This window comes from Oryzias latipes, chromosome 12, assembly GCF_002234675.1.
Source record: "Oryzias latipes chromosome 12, ASM223467v1".
Classification (NCBI taxonomy): Eukaryota; Metazoa; Chordata; class Actinopteri; order Beloniformes; family Adrianichthyidae; genus Oryzias; species Oryzias latipes.
The window spans coordinates 101,982-118,712 of record NC_019870.2 but is presented as its reverse complement, the minus strand read 5'-3'; the positions used below and the strand labels follow the sequence as shown (position 1 = coordinate 118,712).

General features: G+C 47.6%; 2 protein-coding genes across 9 annotated transcripts; one reads left to right on the top strand and one right to left on the bottom strand.

Annotated features, from left to right (window-relative positions):
- The first annotated feature begins 2,909 nt into the window (after positions 1 to 2,909).
- fktn (fukutin) lies at positions 2,910 to 14,251 on the top strand. Of its 8 annotated transcripts, none has more exons than XR_002874298.1 (10): positions 2,910 to 3,169; positions 6,623 to 6,682; positions 12,069 to 12,269; positions 12,348 to 12,540; positions 12,609 to 12,739; positions 12,831 to 12,963; positions 13,029 to 13,158; positions 13,235 to 13,368; positions 13,443 to 13,567; positions 13,667 to 14,251. XR_002874298.1 is itself a non-coding variant. In XM_023960838.1 (10 exons), the coding sequence occupies exons 1-10, from the start codon at positions 3,068 to 3,070 to the stop codon at positions 13,878 to 13,880; spliced, it is 1,407 nt and encodes a 468-aa protein (XP_023816606.1). In that variant the 5' UTR covers positions 2,911 to 3,067; the 3' UTR covers positions 13,881 to 14,245. The 8 variants fall into 8 exon arrangements, 7 of the variants coding, with proteins under 7 accessions (XP_023816606.1, XP_023816604.1, XP_023816605.1 ...); XM_023960838.1 differs by having other exon boundaries at positions 2,911 to 3,169; positions 6,626 to 6,682; positions 12,072 to 12,269; positions 12,348 to 12,530; positions 13,667 to 14,245; XM_023960836.1 differs by having other exon boundaries at positions 2,911 to 3,169; positions 6,626 to 6,682; positions 12,348 to 12,530; positions 13,667 to 14,245.
- On the bottom strand, positions 14,236 to 15,401 carry ufc1 (ubiquitin-fold modifier conjugating enzyme 1). The gene has a single exon (XM_011492252.3). The coding sequence runs from the start codon at positions 15,335 to 15,337 to the stop codon at positions 14,825 to 14,827; it is 513 nt and encodes a 170-aa protein (XP_011490554.1). The 5' UTR covers positions 15,338 to 15,401; the 3' UTR covers positions 14,236 to 14,824.
- Positions 15,402 to 16,731: the final 1,330 nt, after the last annotated feature.

The following is a 16,731-nucleotide window of genomic DNA, read 5'->3' as shown; positions in this document are numbered from 1 at the left end:
GACACAGGATCTGGTCTGAAGCAGCAGGATCTGGTCTGACACAGGATCTGGTCTAAAGCAGCAGGATCTGGTCTAACACAGGATCTGGTCTGAAGCAACAGGATCTGGTCTGAAACAGCAGGATCTGGTCTGAAGCAGCAGGATCTGGTCTGACACAGGATGTGGTCTGAAGCAGCAGGATCTGGTCTGAAGCAGCAGGATCTGGTCTGAAGCAGCAGGATCTGGTCTGACACAGGTTCTGGTCTAAAGCAGCAGGATCTGGTCTAACACAGGATCTGGTCTAAAGCAGCAGGATCTGGTCTGACACAGGATCTGGTCTGAAGCAGCAGGATCTGGTCTGAAGCAGCAGGATCTGGTCTGAAGCAGCAGGATCTGGTCTAAAGTAGCAGGATCTGGTCTGAAGCGGCAGGATCTGGTCTGACACAGGATCTGGTCTGAAGCAGCAGGATCTTGTCTGACACAGGATCTGGTCTGAATCAGCAGGATCTGGTCTAAAGTAGCAGGATCTGGTCTAAAGCAGCAGGATCTGGTCTGAAGCAGCAGGATCTGGTCTGAAGCAGCAGGATCTGGTCTGACACAGGATCTGGTCTGAAGCAGCAGGATCTGGTCTGAAGCAGCAGGATCTGGTCCAACACAGGATGTGGCAGTGGCGGCTACAGGTCGGTCAGAGAGGTGAAACTCATGTTCAGCCTACATCATAAAATTGTCTATTTATTTAAAAGTAAATTCTGCCCTACGTTCCTTGTCAAGACAATGGTCTGTGAAAAAAAAATTAAACTCTGTAAAACTGAAACCAGGAATGTTGTGTATAATTGTGTTAAATGTATGATGAAAATCAAGCAATTTCTCCAAGCAAACATCAAAGAAATTGGTTGCAGCAGTTTTTCTTTCGACTGAACTTGAGAAATCCGCGATGGGACTGAGAACAGCTTCAGTGATTCCTCATAGGACAGAATCGCTGTCAGTCAAAAGGAGATGCAGTCTTTCTGCAGACCCTCCAATCATCACGCAGAAGCTCGGAGTCCGGGCCAGCCCACTCCCCATTCACCCCCAGAGACGCTGAGCGTCCGTGGGCGGGACATAATCGCAGCGTTTATCCAATCTAATGAAAAAAAACGTTCAAAGCAGCCCCATTGAAGTCAATGGACGCTGGGCTTCAATAGGGAAATAATAATAATAATACATTTTATTTGTTAGGCGCCTTTCAAGGATCCCAAGGTCGCCGTACATAAAAGTGAAAATAAAATAAAAGCAATCGAATGCACAATAAAATATACATATAAATAGGCCAGAAAGAGGAAGTTATCAGGGGGAATAGGCAAGTTGGAAAAGATGAGTTTTTAGTTTTTTGGTGAATTGTGAGAGAGACCCAATGTTTCTGAGGTCCGGAGGTAGAGACTTCCAGAGCCGGGGGGCAGAGCAGCTGAATGCTCTGCCCCCCATAGTGACAAGGCGAGCAGTGGGGACATCCAGATGAAGGGAGGAGGAGGATCTGAGGGTACGGGTGGGAACGGCCACATGAACAAGATCTGATAGATATGATGGAGCAAGGTTGTGGATGGATTTAAAGGTCAGGAGAAGTATTTTGTATGTAATCCTGTGTGTGATCGGTAGCCAATGGAGCTGCTGCAGAACAGGTGTGATGTGTTGGATGGAAGGTGTTTGAGAGATAATTCTGGCAGCTGAGTTCTGAACAGACTGTAGTTTACGTAGAGTTTTTTGTGGTAATGCACTGTGACGCTGTATGAGAAGGAAACCGAGTCAGCCGACCTGCTCAATGTAACTGATTCTGAAGGAACTCGTCTTTGAGATGAACGTTTTCTAACGCATTTTTAGTCAATAAAATGTCAATACAATACAACAGTACATATTTGACCATTCATTTTGTAGCCGCGCTTCCCTTGCAGTCTTAAAGAAATCGCCACTGGTATGTGCTGTACTTTATTTTGAAAAGACATGATTTGTGCTGCTGTTAAAAGTACAAGAAGTTAAAATTATTATGTCTGGAAAAAAACAACACTTTGAATTCAATGATTGAAAATATTTAACAGCTACAGTTGATGGTCACAAAAACATAAATAAGGGTATTTTCTAACCGGTAACAGCAATGCGGTTCTCACTGGGTTCTGGTCAGTGAGAAACTGGACCCAATGGGTCTTTCTGCATTGAAGGACTCGGACCGCTGCTGCAGACTTAGACTCATTCAGGTTCAGTCTCATCTCTGAGAGGCTTCAGCCCTGAAACCCCAGATGTGCCTCGTATTCTCCCTAAAGAGAAGCTTTATGGTCCCAGACAGACTCTGTGCCCCCCCCCCCCCCCCCCCCCCACCCACACACAGGATGAATGACTTCCTCTCTAACCGATCACAGACTGAGACTTAACCCTAACCCACTTCCCCGCCTCCATGTTGTTTTTGCACATCTATCATGTTTCTATCTGCACACAATTACGGACATTTTATATATTTGTACACTTTCTTGGTTCACTTTGTACATATAGACATTTTTCTATTATACTTTGATGTGTGTTTTGCACTGTAATAGTGATGCCTTCAATGTCACTGTCCTCTGGACCTGGATGGACTGAAGGACTTGGAGGATAGTGAGGTCCGTACCTGAGACAGGGGACAGAGGTCAGAGGTCGGTCTTTGTGTCCCAAATGTCTGTTTAGGATGAGGAGCCGTTAGAATGTCAAGACGATGGAATCGCTGATATGTTCAATGGATGCATTCATGTCTGAAACAGACCTGATGTGTATTTTTATTTACTTTGTTTTTATTGCTTGAAATCGGAAAGAGTGTGACGCTGTAGAGATTGACCAGAGTTCAGATTACGGCCTGCATCTCTCTGTGGGATTAAATGGGATTACTGCAGATGGACGTGACGCTTTATTGTGGAAAGGATAACCGGAAGTGGGAGTGACCACTTGTCGTTGCTCCATAAAGATGGCGGGGTTCGGGGTCGCTTCAGCTCTTCCCGCTTCGTTCTAAAGTCTTCGGCCACAGGCCCTCGCGCGCACGGCTCTGCCCACGAGGTATGACCAGAGGCAAAGCGGCCCGCGTGACCGGATGCCTCGCGTGAACCGGACGGCGGTGTTGTCGCTGCTCATCGTTAGCAGCTGCGTGTTCCTGCTGTTCCAGCTGCATTACTACCGGAAGTACGTCACCAAGGTGAGACTCCAAGTGTTTTTATTATTATTTTTTTATTGAAGCAAATATTCAACAAACAATCACGGCATGTCTGTCAATGACAACAATATTAATGCTGGGATAAAGGTAGACAAAAAAAGAAAAGTAACATGAAAACAAATATAACTTTAAAAAATCTATAAAAATAAGGGTCTATTACAAAGGTTCAAATAGATCAAATACATTTTGTCTGGGCATTCTTATGATTGATGTAATGTAAAGATTTAGAAAATAGTTTGAGACGGTTGAGTCATCCAATAATGTGAGGTTTCACCTTTAAGAATTTACAAGTATGAATAAAATGCTTTGAAATTACAATCAGTGAATTAATCAGAAAGTCCAGATTTTTGTGAATTAATTGTAATCAAATTTTAATTGTATTCCAATTTAAAGGATTAATAATGATATTTTTGGATTTGAGCCAATTATGAAAAGAAGACCAAAACTCTTTTACATGAAAACATTCAAAGAAAAGATGTTCCACAGTTTCTACATCATTTCCACAAAAGACACAAAGATCGCAGTTAAAGCCAGAATGTAAAAAAGGATTGGAATAATAACTATCATTTAATATTTTAATGGTCACTTCTTTAGCTTTGTGAGGGACAGGATATGATAGATATAATGTTCGTATCCTTTTAGCTTCTGTGGTGCTGTCATTCTGCTACATATATTTTCTTTTTAAGGGGAAGGTTAATGTGAATTATTTCAAATCTCTAGGAAAAAAGTGTTTGTTAGTTTCTTGTCTCCCAAACATTTTCCTTCTACATAGAGAGGCCTCATTTCTGAAGAATGTTGTTGCAGCATTATTTGCTGAGCTACAGTTTTAGTGGGAATTGGATGGATTTGATTATCTTATTACTCCAAGTGTTTATTTCTTTTAATTTTGCCACCCAGCCAAATCCTCACTGTATATAGAGTTCAATAGAAACTGCTCCTTCTGTAAATGAGACACTGAAACAATCACATCTATTCTGGAAATGACCACAAACAACATCTTTTTGGAAAGACTTTTCCTCTTTTGTTCAATGTAAAATGTATAAAAAAATTGATCTGGTATACAAAGACATATTATTTGGTTTTTATAATGTTAAAAAAAATCACTAATAAGGGAAGACTATTTAATTAACCTTTTAATAATACTAGCCAAATTTAATATTCATAAATGCAAATTTTCTAAAAGAAAAAGCCTTATTTAAACTTTCTATTATTGAGTTAAACCAATTTACCGGAACAATAAAATCTTCTTCTAACCCCAAAGCTATAAGAACCTTTGACACCCTGGAATGTTTTAAATATACAGAATAGTAACTTATTGCTCTACTTTATAATCTTCATTTTCCTTTGTTCTTTATGTTCCACTGACATATTTTGTTACTTATTTTTCTACCTGTGTCCTTTAAAGTTGACGTGATTTTGTACTATGATCCTGTAAATCTTCAATAAAGATTTTTTTATTTTTTTAATGAAATATTGGAGACTAAAAAGAACACAAACTGCAGTGTTTATACAAATATAATGTACAATACGGTTCTGAAAACAGAATAAACTTGTTATAACCTTAAGAAAATCCTAATTATTAAGAACATTCACAGGAGAAAAAACTAAAAATAAAAAAATAAACGTAGACAAATGGAAACGCAAGAGTAAACATAAGTCATTAGTCCAAAATATTTACAGATGTTAATCGTTTTTTGAGCCTTTGTATTTTTTGTATATATTGCTGCAGTTCCAGTTTGAACACAAAGAAATCAGGATTTTTTATTAGAAAGTTTACTTTTGTGAATATGAAATTTAGCCATTAATAACAACATCTTAATAAAAAAAGAAAACATCACGATCTTTGAGTTAAAACTATGAAAACCAAATATGACGTTTTTATATTAGAGCTGTAAATCAGCAAAAATAGAGTCGGAGATAAATTTGTCAAAGTTTTTCCAAAATTTGAATGTGAATTCACAGAGCAGAATAAATGGGAGCAGGTTTCAGGTGGTTTCTGGCAGAAAGTACAGCTGCTGTTTATGTCAGCTTTACATTTAGTTAAGTAATGTTTTGATACCCGGCGACAGACTGGAGACCTGTCCAGGACGTCCCCTGCCTTGGCCCACAAGTGGCCGGGATAGGCTCCAGCAGCCCTGTGACCCCGAAAGGGAAAAACGGTTAAGAAAATGAAAGAATGTTTTGATGGGTAAAATCTGTGTATTAGTTTAAATAAGATTGCTTTGACTTTGTTTGTTAAGAAGAATTTTTGTGGGAAAGACCAGACTTTTTTCCATTGAATGTTAGAGACTCCAAGTGTTTATTTATTTTTATGTATTTATTTGAATTAGGACAATGCATATTAAACAATGTTTCAGCAGCTGCTTTAACAGAAACATGCCAGAATTAGCACAGGAGCTAAATTTCATCCGTTGTCCTAGGGCAGGATATAAAGTTCAACAATTACATTTACAGCACAATAAAATAGCACAATATTAGAGGTAAAAATATTTACAAAGGTTATAACAACAAAAAGCAAGTCTAAAAAAGTCCAAGAAAGTCACAGAAAACCACAATAACTAATGTCTGCAGGACTGGTTTGTTTTCAGCCGTCGTTTCAGAGCTGTTTGGGAGGTGGGGCAGTTTTCCCAGTTCCTAATGTGCTGTGGCAGCGTATTCCATAACTGTGTGCCTCTGATTGACACCACAGTTTGGCTGAATTTAGTCCTGCAGCCCCCTCGAGTTAAAGCCCTGGCGCCTATTCCAACATTAGTTTTTTTACTTATAAAATCGAACAAGGGGGGAGGGGCCATTTTTTATGAGGCGTGTTTGAGATAAACCAGCGGCTCACCTGGATGGTGGCGAGACCAGGTGGGGCCGGGAAAAGCAGCTAAGCTGAAGGACAACTGGAAGTCTTAACATTCGGTTGAATTTGAATAAGCCACTCCCCCTTAGTTTGATCTGTGCTGTTATGCATTTTACATTCATTTTAATATGCAACCTATCTTTTTTTATCAGAAAGTATTTTAATTTTCATGATCTTATATTTGCATTTTTCTTTTATATCTTTTTATTTATATTTTTAATTGTTCTTGTTTATTTTTTCATCAGTGATTCATTTTTTGCAGAAAGTTATAAAATACTCAGATTTCCTTTATTGTTCGCCACCGTTTCTGTTCTGCATCAAACTACTGTCAGAACCCCTTTTCCCACAATGCATTGTTTTGTAGTCATCATGGTGTCTCGCAGTGAGTGTAATAATAAATTTCCAATGATTGATTGATTTGTGACGTTAGAGCAAAAAACTACCCAGCATGCACCGCGCACCAGTTGATCTGGGCAGCGTCCGCTTGGGTCATCTCAGACACGCCCACTGTGTGTAGCTGTGTGTGTTAATGTTGTTATTGTGGGTCCCATGTCGGCATTGACCCGTTTTTCTCGTGCTTTGGTCCACAGCAGCAGGGGGGGCCGTTACTGAGCCCGGTGCATCACCTGACCAACCGCGCTGTACAATGGGTGAGTCGGTACCTGTGACCTCATCACCTGAAGGGGGAGGGGCACAGTCACATAGAAGCAGGAGCTTCTCCTCACATCTCCACTCAGGAAAACATGAATGCAGTTCCAACAGAGAACAGGCTGTGGTGTAGTGGGAGACACAGGGGTCTTCTGATGAACCATCAGCTCTAAAGGTTTTCTGGTCAGTTTCCAAACTCAAGAGTAAACGAAAAACAGAACCGAGGTTCTGGATGGGGAGGAGCTTGGTAGAGAAGCTGCCATTTAACAGGACCACCTGGTTCTCCTAAAGGAAGAGCTGCTCCTCATCCCCCTCATCCTCCTCATGCTCCTCATCATCTTCAACCTTCTCATCCTCCTCATCCTCCTCATGCTCCTCATCATCTTCATCCTCCTCATGCTCCTCATCCTCTTCATGCTCCTCATCATCTTCATCCTCCTCATGCTCCTCATCATCTACATCCTCCTCATCCCCCTCATCCTCCTCATCATCTTCATCCTCTTCATCCTCCTCATCCCCCTCATCCTTCTCATGCTCCTCATCATCTTCATCCTCCTCATGCTCCTCATCCTATCCATGCTCCTCATCCTCTCCATGCTCCTCATCATCTTCATCTCTCCATGCTCCTCATCCTCTCCATGCTCCTCATCCTCTTCATCCTCCTCATCCTCTTCATCCTCCTCGTGCTCCTCATCTTCCTAGAACATGTTCTAGGTCACCATGTCTTTAGTCAGCAGGAATCATGAGATGTGCTTCATGATGATGATGGTGATGTCAGCAGATGGTCAAACGGTGACGAAGCCCAGCAGCTTAGTGTTTATGATGGGATGTTTTCAGTCTGTAAGGCCCGTACACACCGGGACGAATATTCGCCAGCCGTTATTCGCCAGCGTCTTTCAACATGTTTTTTGTGTTCACACCCAGGCGATTTTCGCTGACGATGAGCCGAGCGAACATGCAATTTCATTCCCTGACATTAGATGGCGCTTAATGTAAACAGAAATACTCCTGTACACAAGGTGGCCCTGCGCAACTTTACGCTTCTTAAAGTCGCTTTTCACTCAGAGGAAGAGAGCAAGTATTTACGCGCTTGTCAGAATCATACAAAGAAAACATGAATACTTCAAGCATCAGTAGCTCCAACTGGTGCTTGGTTCGGGGATATTTAAGAATGTCCGTCAGTGAGTGCATCTTCTTCGTCTTATTTCTTTGCGGCAGTGTAGACGCTACTTGGCGTCTATTTTCTTCGCTGGTATGTGTGCTCAGAAAGGCAGTTTTGTGTTTGAGCGCCCCCAAGTGGTGTTTTACTGTAACTTCAGAAGCTCCAGACACGTGTGCAAAAACGCCGTTCTCATTGGTCAAATAGATTTCGACGCGACGCATCAAAAAAAAAAAAAAAGAACCCGAGGCGTTTTTTAAAAAGTGACGCTTTGACGCGTGGCGTTTTTTCCCGTCGGTGTGCACACTCTCATTGGTGCCCTTTGTTTAGTCACGAGGCGTTAAACGTCGGCGAAAACTCTTCACACAATTTACTACACTGGACAGAGGATGTTCAAGATGGGTCTCAGTAACTCAGATATTTGCGAGCACTGTGATAATAATCTGCACTGTGGTTCTGCACGCCTGTCCAGGCTCTCTGGCAGCAGGTATGTGCCGATTTATCAGTCTGGCTTAAGGTTTCAATCACTGCCTCACCGTCACTTTGTGTGCTTGGTGACATGAGTGCCATCGATATAGAAGAAGGATTAGCATCTATCATTTTCACAACTCTTTGTATTGCCAAAAAAACTATTTTAATAAATTGGAAAAACAAGAAAAATATAAACATAAGTCAACACAGAAATCTGCTGTTTGATCATATCAGCTTGGAAAAAATGTCAGCCCAAAGTTCAAGTAACTTTGAAAGAATTCAGTCTCTCTTGTCTCCTGTGGTTGACTCCATGACTTAAGGGGTGGGGGGCTTGGTCGTCGCTGCTCCTTCTGCCGTGGTTTGGGGGTGGGGGTCGCAGCCTCCGGTGCCTGGCGGGGGCTCCGTTGGTCGGGAGGGCGGGTCCGGTGCCTGGGTGGGGCGGGCTGGGGCGCTGCCTGGTCATCTGGGCTTGGGTGTGGGGGTGCGTGGTGGGGGGGTGGTCTGGCTTGGCTTGGGGGGGTGGTCCCTTTGCCTGCGCTGGGGGGGGTTGGCAGGGGGCCCTGCTCGGGGGGGGGGGGCCCAGGGCGCCGGATGGGCTGCCCATCTGCACCTGGGGCTGGGATCGGCCCTTCCCTGGCTCTGGGACGGGACGGGACAACCCTCTCGGGGCCCCCGGTCGCTCTGGGTGTCATCCGCTTCGGCTGCGGGGTCTGTCTGGGGTGGGGGGCTTGTCGGCCCTGTCCTGTGGGGGGGCGTTCTGGGGGGGAGGGGGGGCCCATTATTGGTACGGGTCGGGGGGGCTAACGGGTCGGGGTCTCCGCTGAGGCAATCAGTGGTTGCCTCGGCCGGTTGGCCTCCTCGGTCCCGTCAAGGCCTGACCAGAGCTCCTCTAGGGCCGGCGTCTGGGGGTGGGGGCCTGGGCTTGCTCCGGGGGGGGCGGCGCTCTCTGGCTCCTCTCTCTCTGTGTGGGGTGGTGCCGGGCCTGGGGTGTCGGCGCCTCCGGGGGTGGGGCCCCTGGGCTGGGTGGCCCTGGCCTTTTTGCTGGGGGGGGGGCTGGGGGACAGCTGTTTGACCACCGGGGGACAGTCTACCAGCTGTCCCCAACTTACCCCCTTCCTCATATAACCTCATATTAGGGTGAGGGGGTGGGGGGTCTAGCCTGATGCGCCTTGGGGGGGGGGCTACTTGGCAGTGGCCCCCCCTCTTATGGTTGCCGTATGGAGTGGGCCCCCCCTCTTTCGGTTTTATTTGCACCTTAGACATGAAGGGTCCTTGGTAGGGGGGGTGCTTGGACATCACTGCAAGCAAGCAGCAGATGTCCTCCTGGCACCCTACCCGCCAATTTTATCCGCACCTTAGACATTTAGGGCCCCTTGGTGGGGAGGGTGAGGGGACATCACTGTGAGTAATCAGGAGATGTCCCCTTAGTGCCCTACTCGCCAATTTTAACTGCACCCTCCTTAGTACACACACCCCCCCCCTTCAATATTTACATTCCAACATAAACACACACACATGCACACACACACCCTCTCATACACACATACACGCACACACATTTTGCAAGGAAGGTGGGACCTGGGTCCATCTGTCCCCTACCCCTTCCCTGGTGGGGGGTGCGGGCCCCTTGGCGATGGTGGCCGTGTCCCTTGGGTCCCGGCTCCCTGGGCCCGGCGGTGCTCTCTCCGCGCGGTGGGGGGGTTCATATTACACCTGAGCCGGGGGTGTTTGTGTCCCTGGGGGGTGGGTCCTGGTCCTTGCCCCTGAGCGCTGGGCCCCGCCAAACTTCCAACATGGCCGAGCCTGGTCGGGCCATATTTATAACACCCCTTGTGGGCCACCCTTTTTTCCCCGGGGTTCCCCCCTCCTGGGCGGGGGCGGCGGGCCCCTGCCTTGCTCCTCCCTGGACCAACCGTGGGCCGGGTGGGTGGCTGCCTGGAGTGCGGAGCGGGTCTCCCTTGGGGGGTCCTGGCTCGTACCTGGGGTTGGGGCGGGGCGATGCCCGGAACTCCTGGGTGGTGGTGGGGTGCTCGTCTGTGGCTGTGGGCGTCCTTCTCCGGTGGTGCCCTGCGTTGGGCTCTTCCGGCGCGGCGGGGGGGCTGCTCTCCTGGCTGGGCTGGGGCGGCGCTCTCTTTCCCTCCGCGCCTCCCTGCTCTCTGGCTCTGGGGGCCTTGCGGCGGTCCTGCTGGCCATGGCCTGGGTGGCGGTCTTGGTCGCCCGGGGGGCGGTCGTTCCCTGCCTGTTCCCGTGTGGCGTTGGGGGGATTCCGGCTGCCGCTGCTGCTGTGGCGGGGGTCTGGGTGTGGGGGTGGCTGGGCGCTCCTCCTCCTTCTTTTCACATTCCACCATCCATTTTAGAAGAACATAAACACTCACCTGAGCACAGGTGTTAGCTCACCTTGGCACTAATAGTTTGCATGATTGAATGAATGAAAGATTTCACACTAGTTGGTTTTAAGGCATAAGTATGCGTTCGTGAACACTATCTGTTTTGTGTACATGTTGACATGTGAACATTTTTTGCAGCTAGCAGGTGTGTTTATAACATTTGAGTGTGTGTGTGGACGGGCCCCGCCCTTTTTGTACTACATTTGAACCATACCGTAATGATAAACAACCAGTAAACCAGTCTGCTTTATGCTGCTTCATGGTCTTACCCCCCCCTCTCACTATCACCCCCCCCCCCCCCCCCCCTGTTTTCAATCATGGTTGAAATGAATAAAGTTTGGCCTCAATTCCAAAAGGGGTTTATTCAGGCATACCTTTGGTTTGTCTGAAGATTAATAACCCCTCTTGTTAAAGTAAAATATGTCCAACACAAGAGGCCCTCAGCTCTCATCTGCCTGCCTAGCTGTTGGACAGGACAAGTTAAAAAAAAAAAAAAAAAAAAAAACGTCGGCGAATATCGCGCGTGAAATTCGTCCCGGTGTGAACGGGCGTTTACAAACGGAGAACCTTGTTGATCGTGAAGTTTCTGACAAACAGCTGTTCAGGCTGCAGGTTCATCACTGTGATGAAGATGTCGAGTTTATGTAGCATTATTCTGATGACGGAGGACATTTATAGAATTGATTATTTGAACAGCATTTCTGATTTTTTTTTTATTCATATCGTTGTGAATCATCAGCAGCAGACGACAAAAAGCTGTTAGAAAAAGCTCAGACCAAGAAGCTGAAAGGGGCGGGGCCAAAGTCTCCCCGCTCAGGCCCTTTCTGATCTTCCACTGTCAGACAAATAGATACATGACCGTCTTTGTTTCCCTGGTCTGAGCTGGGATGTGGATCAGAACTGGACGTCTGGATAGCTACGACATTGCTGCTGTTTCTGTTGCAGTGCTTATGTTAGGCTGGGGGGTGAGGGGCTGTAAGCTAGCAGGAGACTATGTAAAAGAAAGGGATCATGAAAAAAAGGCAGAGGCTTATTTCCCCATCAAAAGTCCAGCCCAAAAACTAAGGGATGAATTTCTAATCAAGTCCTGCCGCTCTAGAGAAACTATGTCCCAAAGCGACAGACGTCGTTAAGCCGGTTATTGTTGTCGGCTCGTCTCTGCCAGGCCGCTGTCTCTTAACTCGAAGGTTAGCAAAGGCAAAGAGCAAACTCACCTGCAGCTTCAGGTGTTCCACCACAACCAGCAGCTGCCATGGAAAGATGAGGAAAACGGACATCTGGGTCAGTCCAGTGACCTGAGAACCGAACTGAGTGCAGAGCTGATGTTTGGATGCGTGCTGTGGTCACCATGGTAACCGTCCGTCTCTACAGCAGGTGCTGAAGAAGTTCTTGGCCTTGGCCCACCATTTCCACCTGCCGCTGTTCCTCGCTGACACTTTGGCGCTCTCGCTCCTGTCCCAGCATGCTTTGCGTCAGCGTGACCGGGTGGTCCAGGAGCCACAATGCAGTGTCCTCTGCACCGACCGTCCAGTGTTGGCGTTTGGCGTGCATGCCAGCTCGTGGGAGAGCACTGTAAGTGTGGTAGTTTGGGTTCTACAGCTCAAGAGGAACGTGTTTGGTTCTGACACTGGTCTGTCTTTGGTTCTGCAGCCTGAATTTGTGGCGGCTGCTCAGACCAAAGGCTTTGAGCTGCTGGAGCTGCGAGGAAAAGACCCGCGCCTTTCCAGCCTGGACACCCTGTCAGGGGAGGAGATCCCGCTCCACTTCCTGTTCCGCCTTGATGGTTACATCATCCATGTGGGTGGAGCCATGCACTCCTTGTGTCTAGTCTGGGTCTGGTCTGGTACTGGTTCCGGTTTTGGTTCCGTGCTGAAGTGGCCGTCGTGTGCACTGATGCTCTGATGTGTTCAGGTGGTCTTCCTGTACGAGCGCAGCGGGAACTACCTCTGGCACGGCCCGCTGCGCCTCAGGGCCGACATGGACCGGACCTTCGCCCCCTTCTCCCTGCTGGACTATGGGCGCTATGCTGGAGCGTACGACAGGTGGGGTTTTGGCCATGTGACTTCTGTTTTCCGAGCCCCCCAGGATCGACCTCCAGTCGGTGACTGTGCTGTTTGCTTGTTGCCCCCCCAGGCCAGAACTGATCCTTACGGTCCTGGATCGCCTCGATGTTCGAGTTCCTCGCAACATCACCCACTTTCTGGTGCAGCAGAGAGATGCTCGCTTCTTGGAGTGCCGCTTCCACGAAGCTCGCCACTTCCTGCAGGTCTGTGTCTGGCCGCCAAGGTGTCCGTCTGCACAGACCCCCCATGAATGACGCTCTGTCTGCAGCTGTACCCCGACGACTCGTCTGCGGCGGCGCTGGACTTCCGAAGGAAAGCCAGGACTCTGCTTCGTGTAACAACACAAACACTTGGTCTGCTCCACATCCCCTTCTGGATCAGCAGTGGTACCTGCCTGGGTAACCAGAACCGGTCAAAGAGCCCCACCCACTGTGAGGGGAACAGGCTAACCCTCTGCGTGTCTGCTCCCTGCAGGATGGTTCCGGCAGTGCGGCGTCATCTCTTACAGTCAGGACGTGGACATCGGGATCTTCATCTCAGACTTCAGGCCGGACATCGTCGGCGCCTTCAGAGAAGCTGGCTTAAGCCTGAAGCACAAGTTTGGAAAGGTTTCCGTTTGTTTATGCAGGAGCGTGATGTCATTTCCTGTCGGGGGGAAAAAAATCTGTATTTTGGGTTTCAGGTGGAAGACAGCCTGGAGCTTTCATTTCTAAGCCAGGATGTCAAACTGGACATTTTCTTCTTCTATGAGGACGGAGACGTGGTGTGGAACGGCGGCACGCAAGCCAAGAGCGGCAGAAAGTTTAAGTGAGATTGTCCCGAAGCCGACGAGCTCACCTGCAGCTCAGGTGTCTTCGCTCTTCTGCTCTGTCTCCTCCACTGTAAAGTCCCAAACTGTCTCTGCAGGTACACCTTCCCTCGCTTCTCTCTCTGCTGGGCGGAGCTTCTGGAGCTGAAAGTTCGCGTTCCCTGTGAGACGCAGGATTACGTCGTGGCAAACTATGGATCCACGTGGAGCGTCCCTCTGAAGAACTGGGACTGGAAGTCCTCCCCCAGCAACGTGCAGGAAAACGGGGAATGGCCTCGAGGCCAGTGGGCGGAGTTAATTCAAGTATACTAGAGGGAGGGGCTGACTGGGAGTTTTTATTTTTAATTTCTGATGTATGCAACCATGTGACCTGCACTAAGTGTTGAACACAAACAGGAAGTGATGTCATCACTGGTTGAGTTCTCATAGGCTAATGCGCTCGTTTAGCTCTCAGAATAAAGGAGCAGAAACCCCGCCTGCTGAGCTGAAGCTCCTCCCACCAGGAGTACAGAGGACCTTCAGAGAACGTCTGCAGGAGAACCTGACAGGAACATGCTGGATCTGATGGGTTTCATGTTCAAGAAAATCCTGATGTTAATGTTCTAGGACAGCTCGTCCCTCACCTGTTCCTCATGTTCTTTAAATAGTCACCAATAAAGAGCCAAAGTGTGCTGGAAGCTTAATGGTTTATTGAAGTTTATCTGCAGAAGGTTTTGACCGTAAACAACCAGAGGCATCCTGGGAGGAACCATCAGAAAAGGTGTTGTAGTTCCTCACCTGTTCTCCGTCTGTTGTCACAGGTGCGATCAGGACAACAGTAGGGAGGTGGAGACATACCCAGACTTGGATCGGGACCTACTGTTCTAAACATGTGAGTGGGAACCGTGATGCTGACAGAACCTGAAATGTGAACGGAGAACCTGAAGATGAGCTGGAACAAAGTGCTGAGGAATCTTTTTATTTGGTGAACATGCCATGGAACATGTGGGTGGTGCTTTGGGAGAAGGTTGGGGGTGTGGTTCTGATCCACTCCAGCCTGGGCCGTGGCGCAAAGCAACAATCACCTGTCTGCCAATAAACCACAGAGGAACAGGTGAGTCTCCTCAGTGCCTCCTTTTCTTCGTGGTTTGTTTCTGGACTTTCTTCTTCTCGGTTCTGTGGGCTCGGGTTCACGGATGACCTGCAGAGCGTCCGTTAACAGAACCCAAACACCAGCTGTGGAAATGGAAGTTTTATTTTGAAGAGCCTCTGTGACGTCACTCTGCCGCCTCTCGCGGCCGCTCCTTGTGGGCCACGAGCCCTTTGCTGATTAGGTCCGGAACCTCCACCGCGAGCCACGGGCCGAGCCCAAGCGCCATGAGGTGCGCGAGCCCGAAGCGCGGCGCGTTCCGCGCCCAGAGCGGGGCGAAGTGTTCGGTGAGGCATATCCGGCCGCCCCGGTACATCTTTGCCGTCTTCCCGTCCAGCTCCGGAATGGCCAGCTCCGGAGCCGTTTCCGGGTACGTCACCGGGATGTCGAACTCTAACCGGAACTCGTACCGCAGCAGCTCGTGCACGAACCAGCACGTGCCGGTCCAACGCGTGCCGTCCGCGTTGGACTCGAGCCGGAACCAGTCGTTGTCGGCGGCTTTGTTTTGCTCCACGAACCGAATCAGAGCCTGGTACTCTTCCTTCAGGCGCTGGGGCCACAGCGCGCGATCCCGCGGGCCCGCGTGGGTCTTGAGAAGTGGGATCTGTGACACAGCCTTGCGCGTGGCCTCGTCTGCCATCCTGGTTTCACTGATAACGCTCGGTTCTGGAACGTGACGTGGATCTCCCACAATACACGGCGCAAAAACTGCTTCCGCTCTTGGGATTTTCAGAATAAATGCTAAACACCGCCCAGCATACCTTTTGAATGGAAAACTTTGGGTTTTCACACACTTTCCAGTTTCATTTGAACGCAGTGTCACATTTGGGACATTTTTAATGAAGTTTATTGTAAAACATTTACAATTCTAAACTTTTCTTCCAGCATATATAATAACTGTTGTGATGTTATACATCAAGTACTCAGACAAATGTTCCGGATATGGATCATTCATCATAACTTCAACTGTGTGACACAACGTAAAAAATTCCAGAAAATCACGTTTTTTAAAGGATTTATTTGTATAATTAAGCAGAAAATAAGGATTTATCTTTGTTCTCCTGTCCTCCTCTGGATACCTGTAATAACTGTTTGAACTGGTTATCACCTGTCCACTTAGACTGTCAGACTGCAACCCCCCCCCCCCCATGACAAAAGCGCTGTCTGAGACACCCGAGGGGAAGAAACGATCATCAACCAGATCCCTGACAGTAGTTTGGGCTGATCGTTGACCTCCTGCGTCTGTGAACGCGCTGAGGAAGACGAGGGTGGCGTGTTCGTCCACTGAGCAGGACGGAAAAAGAAGCAAGTTGCATTTCCTAGTGTAACCGGGACAGCCTTTATCTTATTTTATAATGGCACAAAATCTGTTCAAGGGTTACCATACATGAGGGATCTCCAACAAACTACTGCATTACACTACTGGTCATAGCCCCTCCTTCCTTTCTTCTTCTTCTTCTTCTTCTACTTCTTTTGACTCCCCTATATATTCCAAAGGCTACTGTTCCCCACCCCCTTTTGTATGACCTCCTGTCAGAGAGGTGGGTGCCATCATCCTAAAATCATTTTATAATCCCAATACATCCTATTGTTTATTGCCCTTTTGGGTTTAATTTTTATTTGTATAACTACAGCAATGTTTGTTTCTAACTTGTGATGTGATGATTAAAAGGGATTGATGGTTCAGGAGAGATATTTTGGGGATTCACTGTTAAAGCTTAAATGTCGATTTGTTTTGTTTGTATAGGAACTGGAGTGGGCAGGATCACACAGTGTATTGTTTTCTGTTTGTTTTATTACCAGGTATGTATGAGAAAAATGTGAGTGTAAAATGTGTTACAGAGCCTGTATAAGGTTTTAAGCTAGCATGCCGCGTGCGGCATACCCCTTTTGTATGACCTCCTGTCAGAGAGGAACTGGAGTGGGCAGGATCACACAGTGTATTGTTTTCTGTTTGTTTTATTACCAGAATAAAGGGAGGCTTCTCTCCAAGAGGTAACACTGTGTCACACCATATATTAACCAGCACAACGC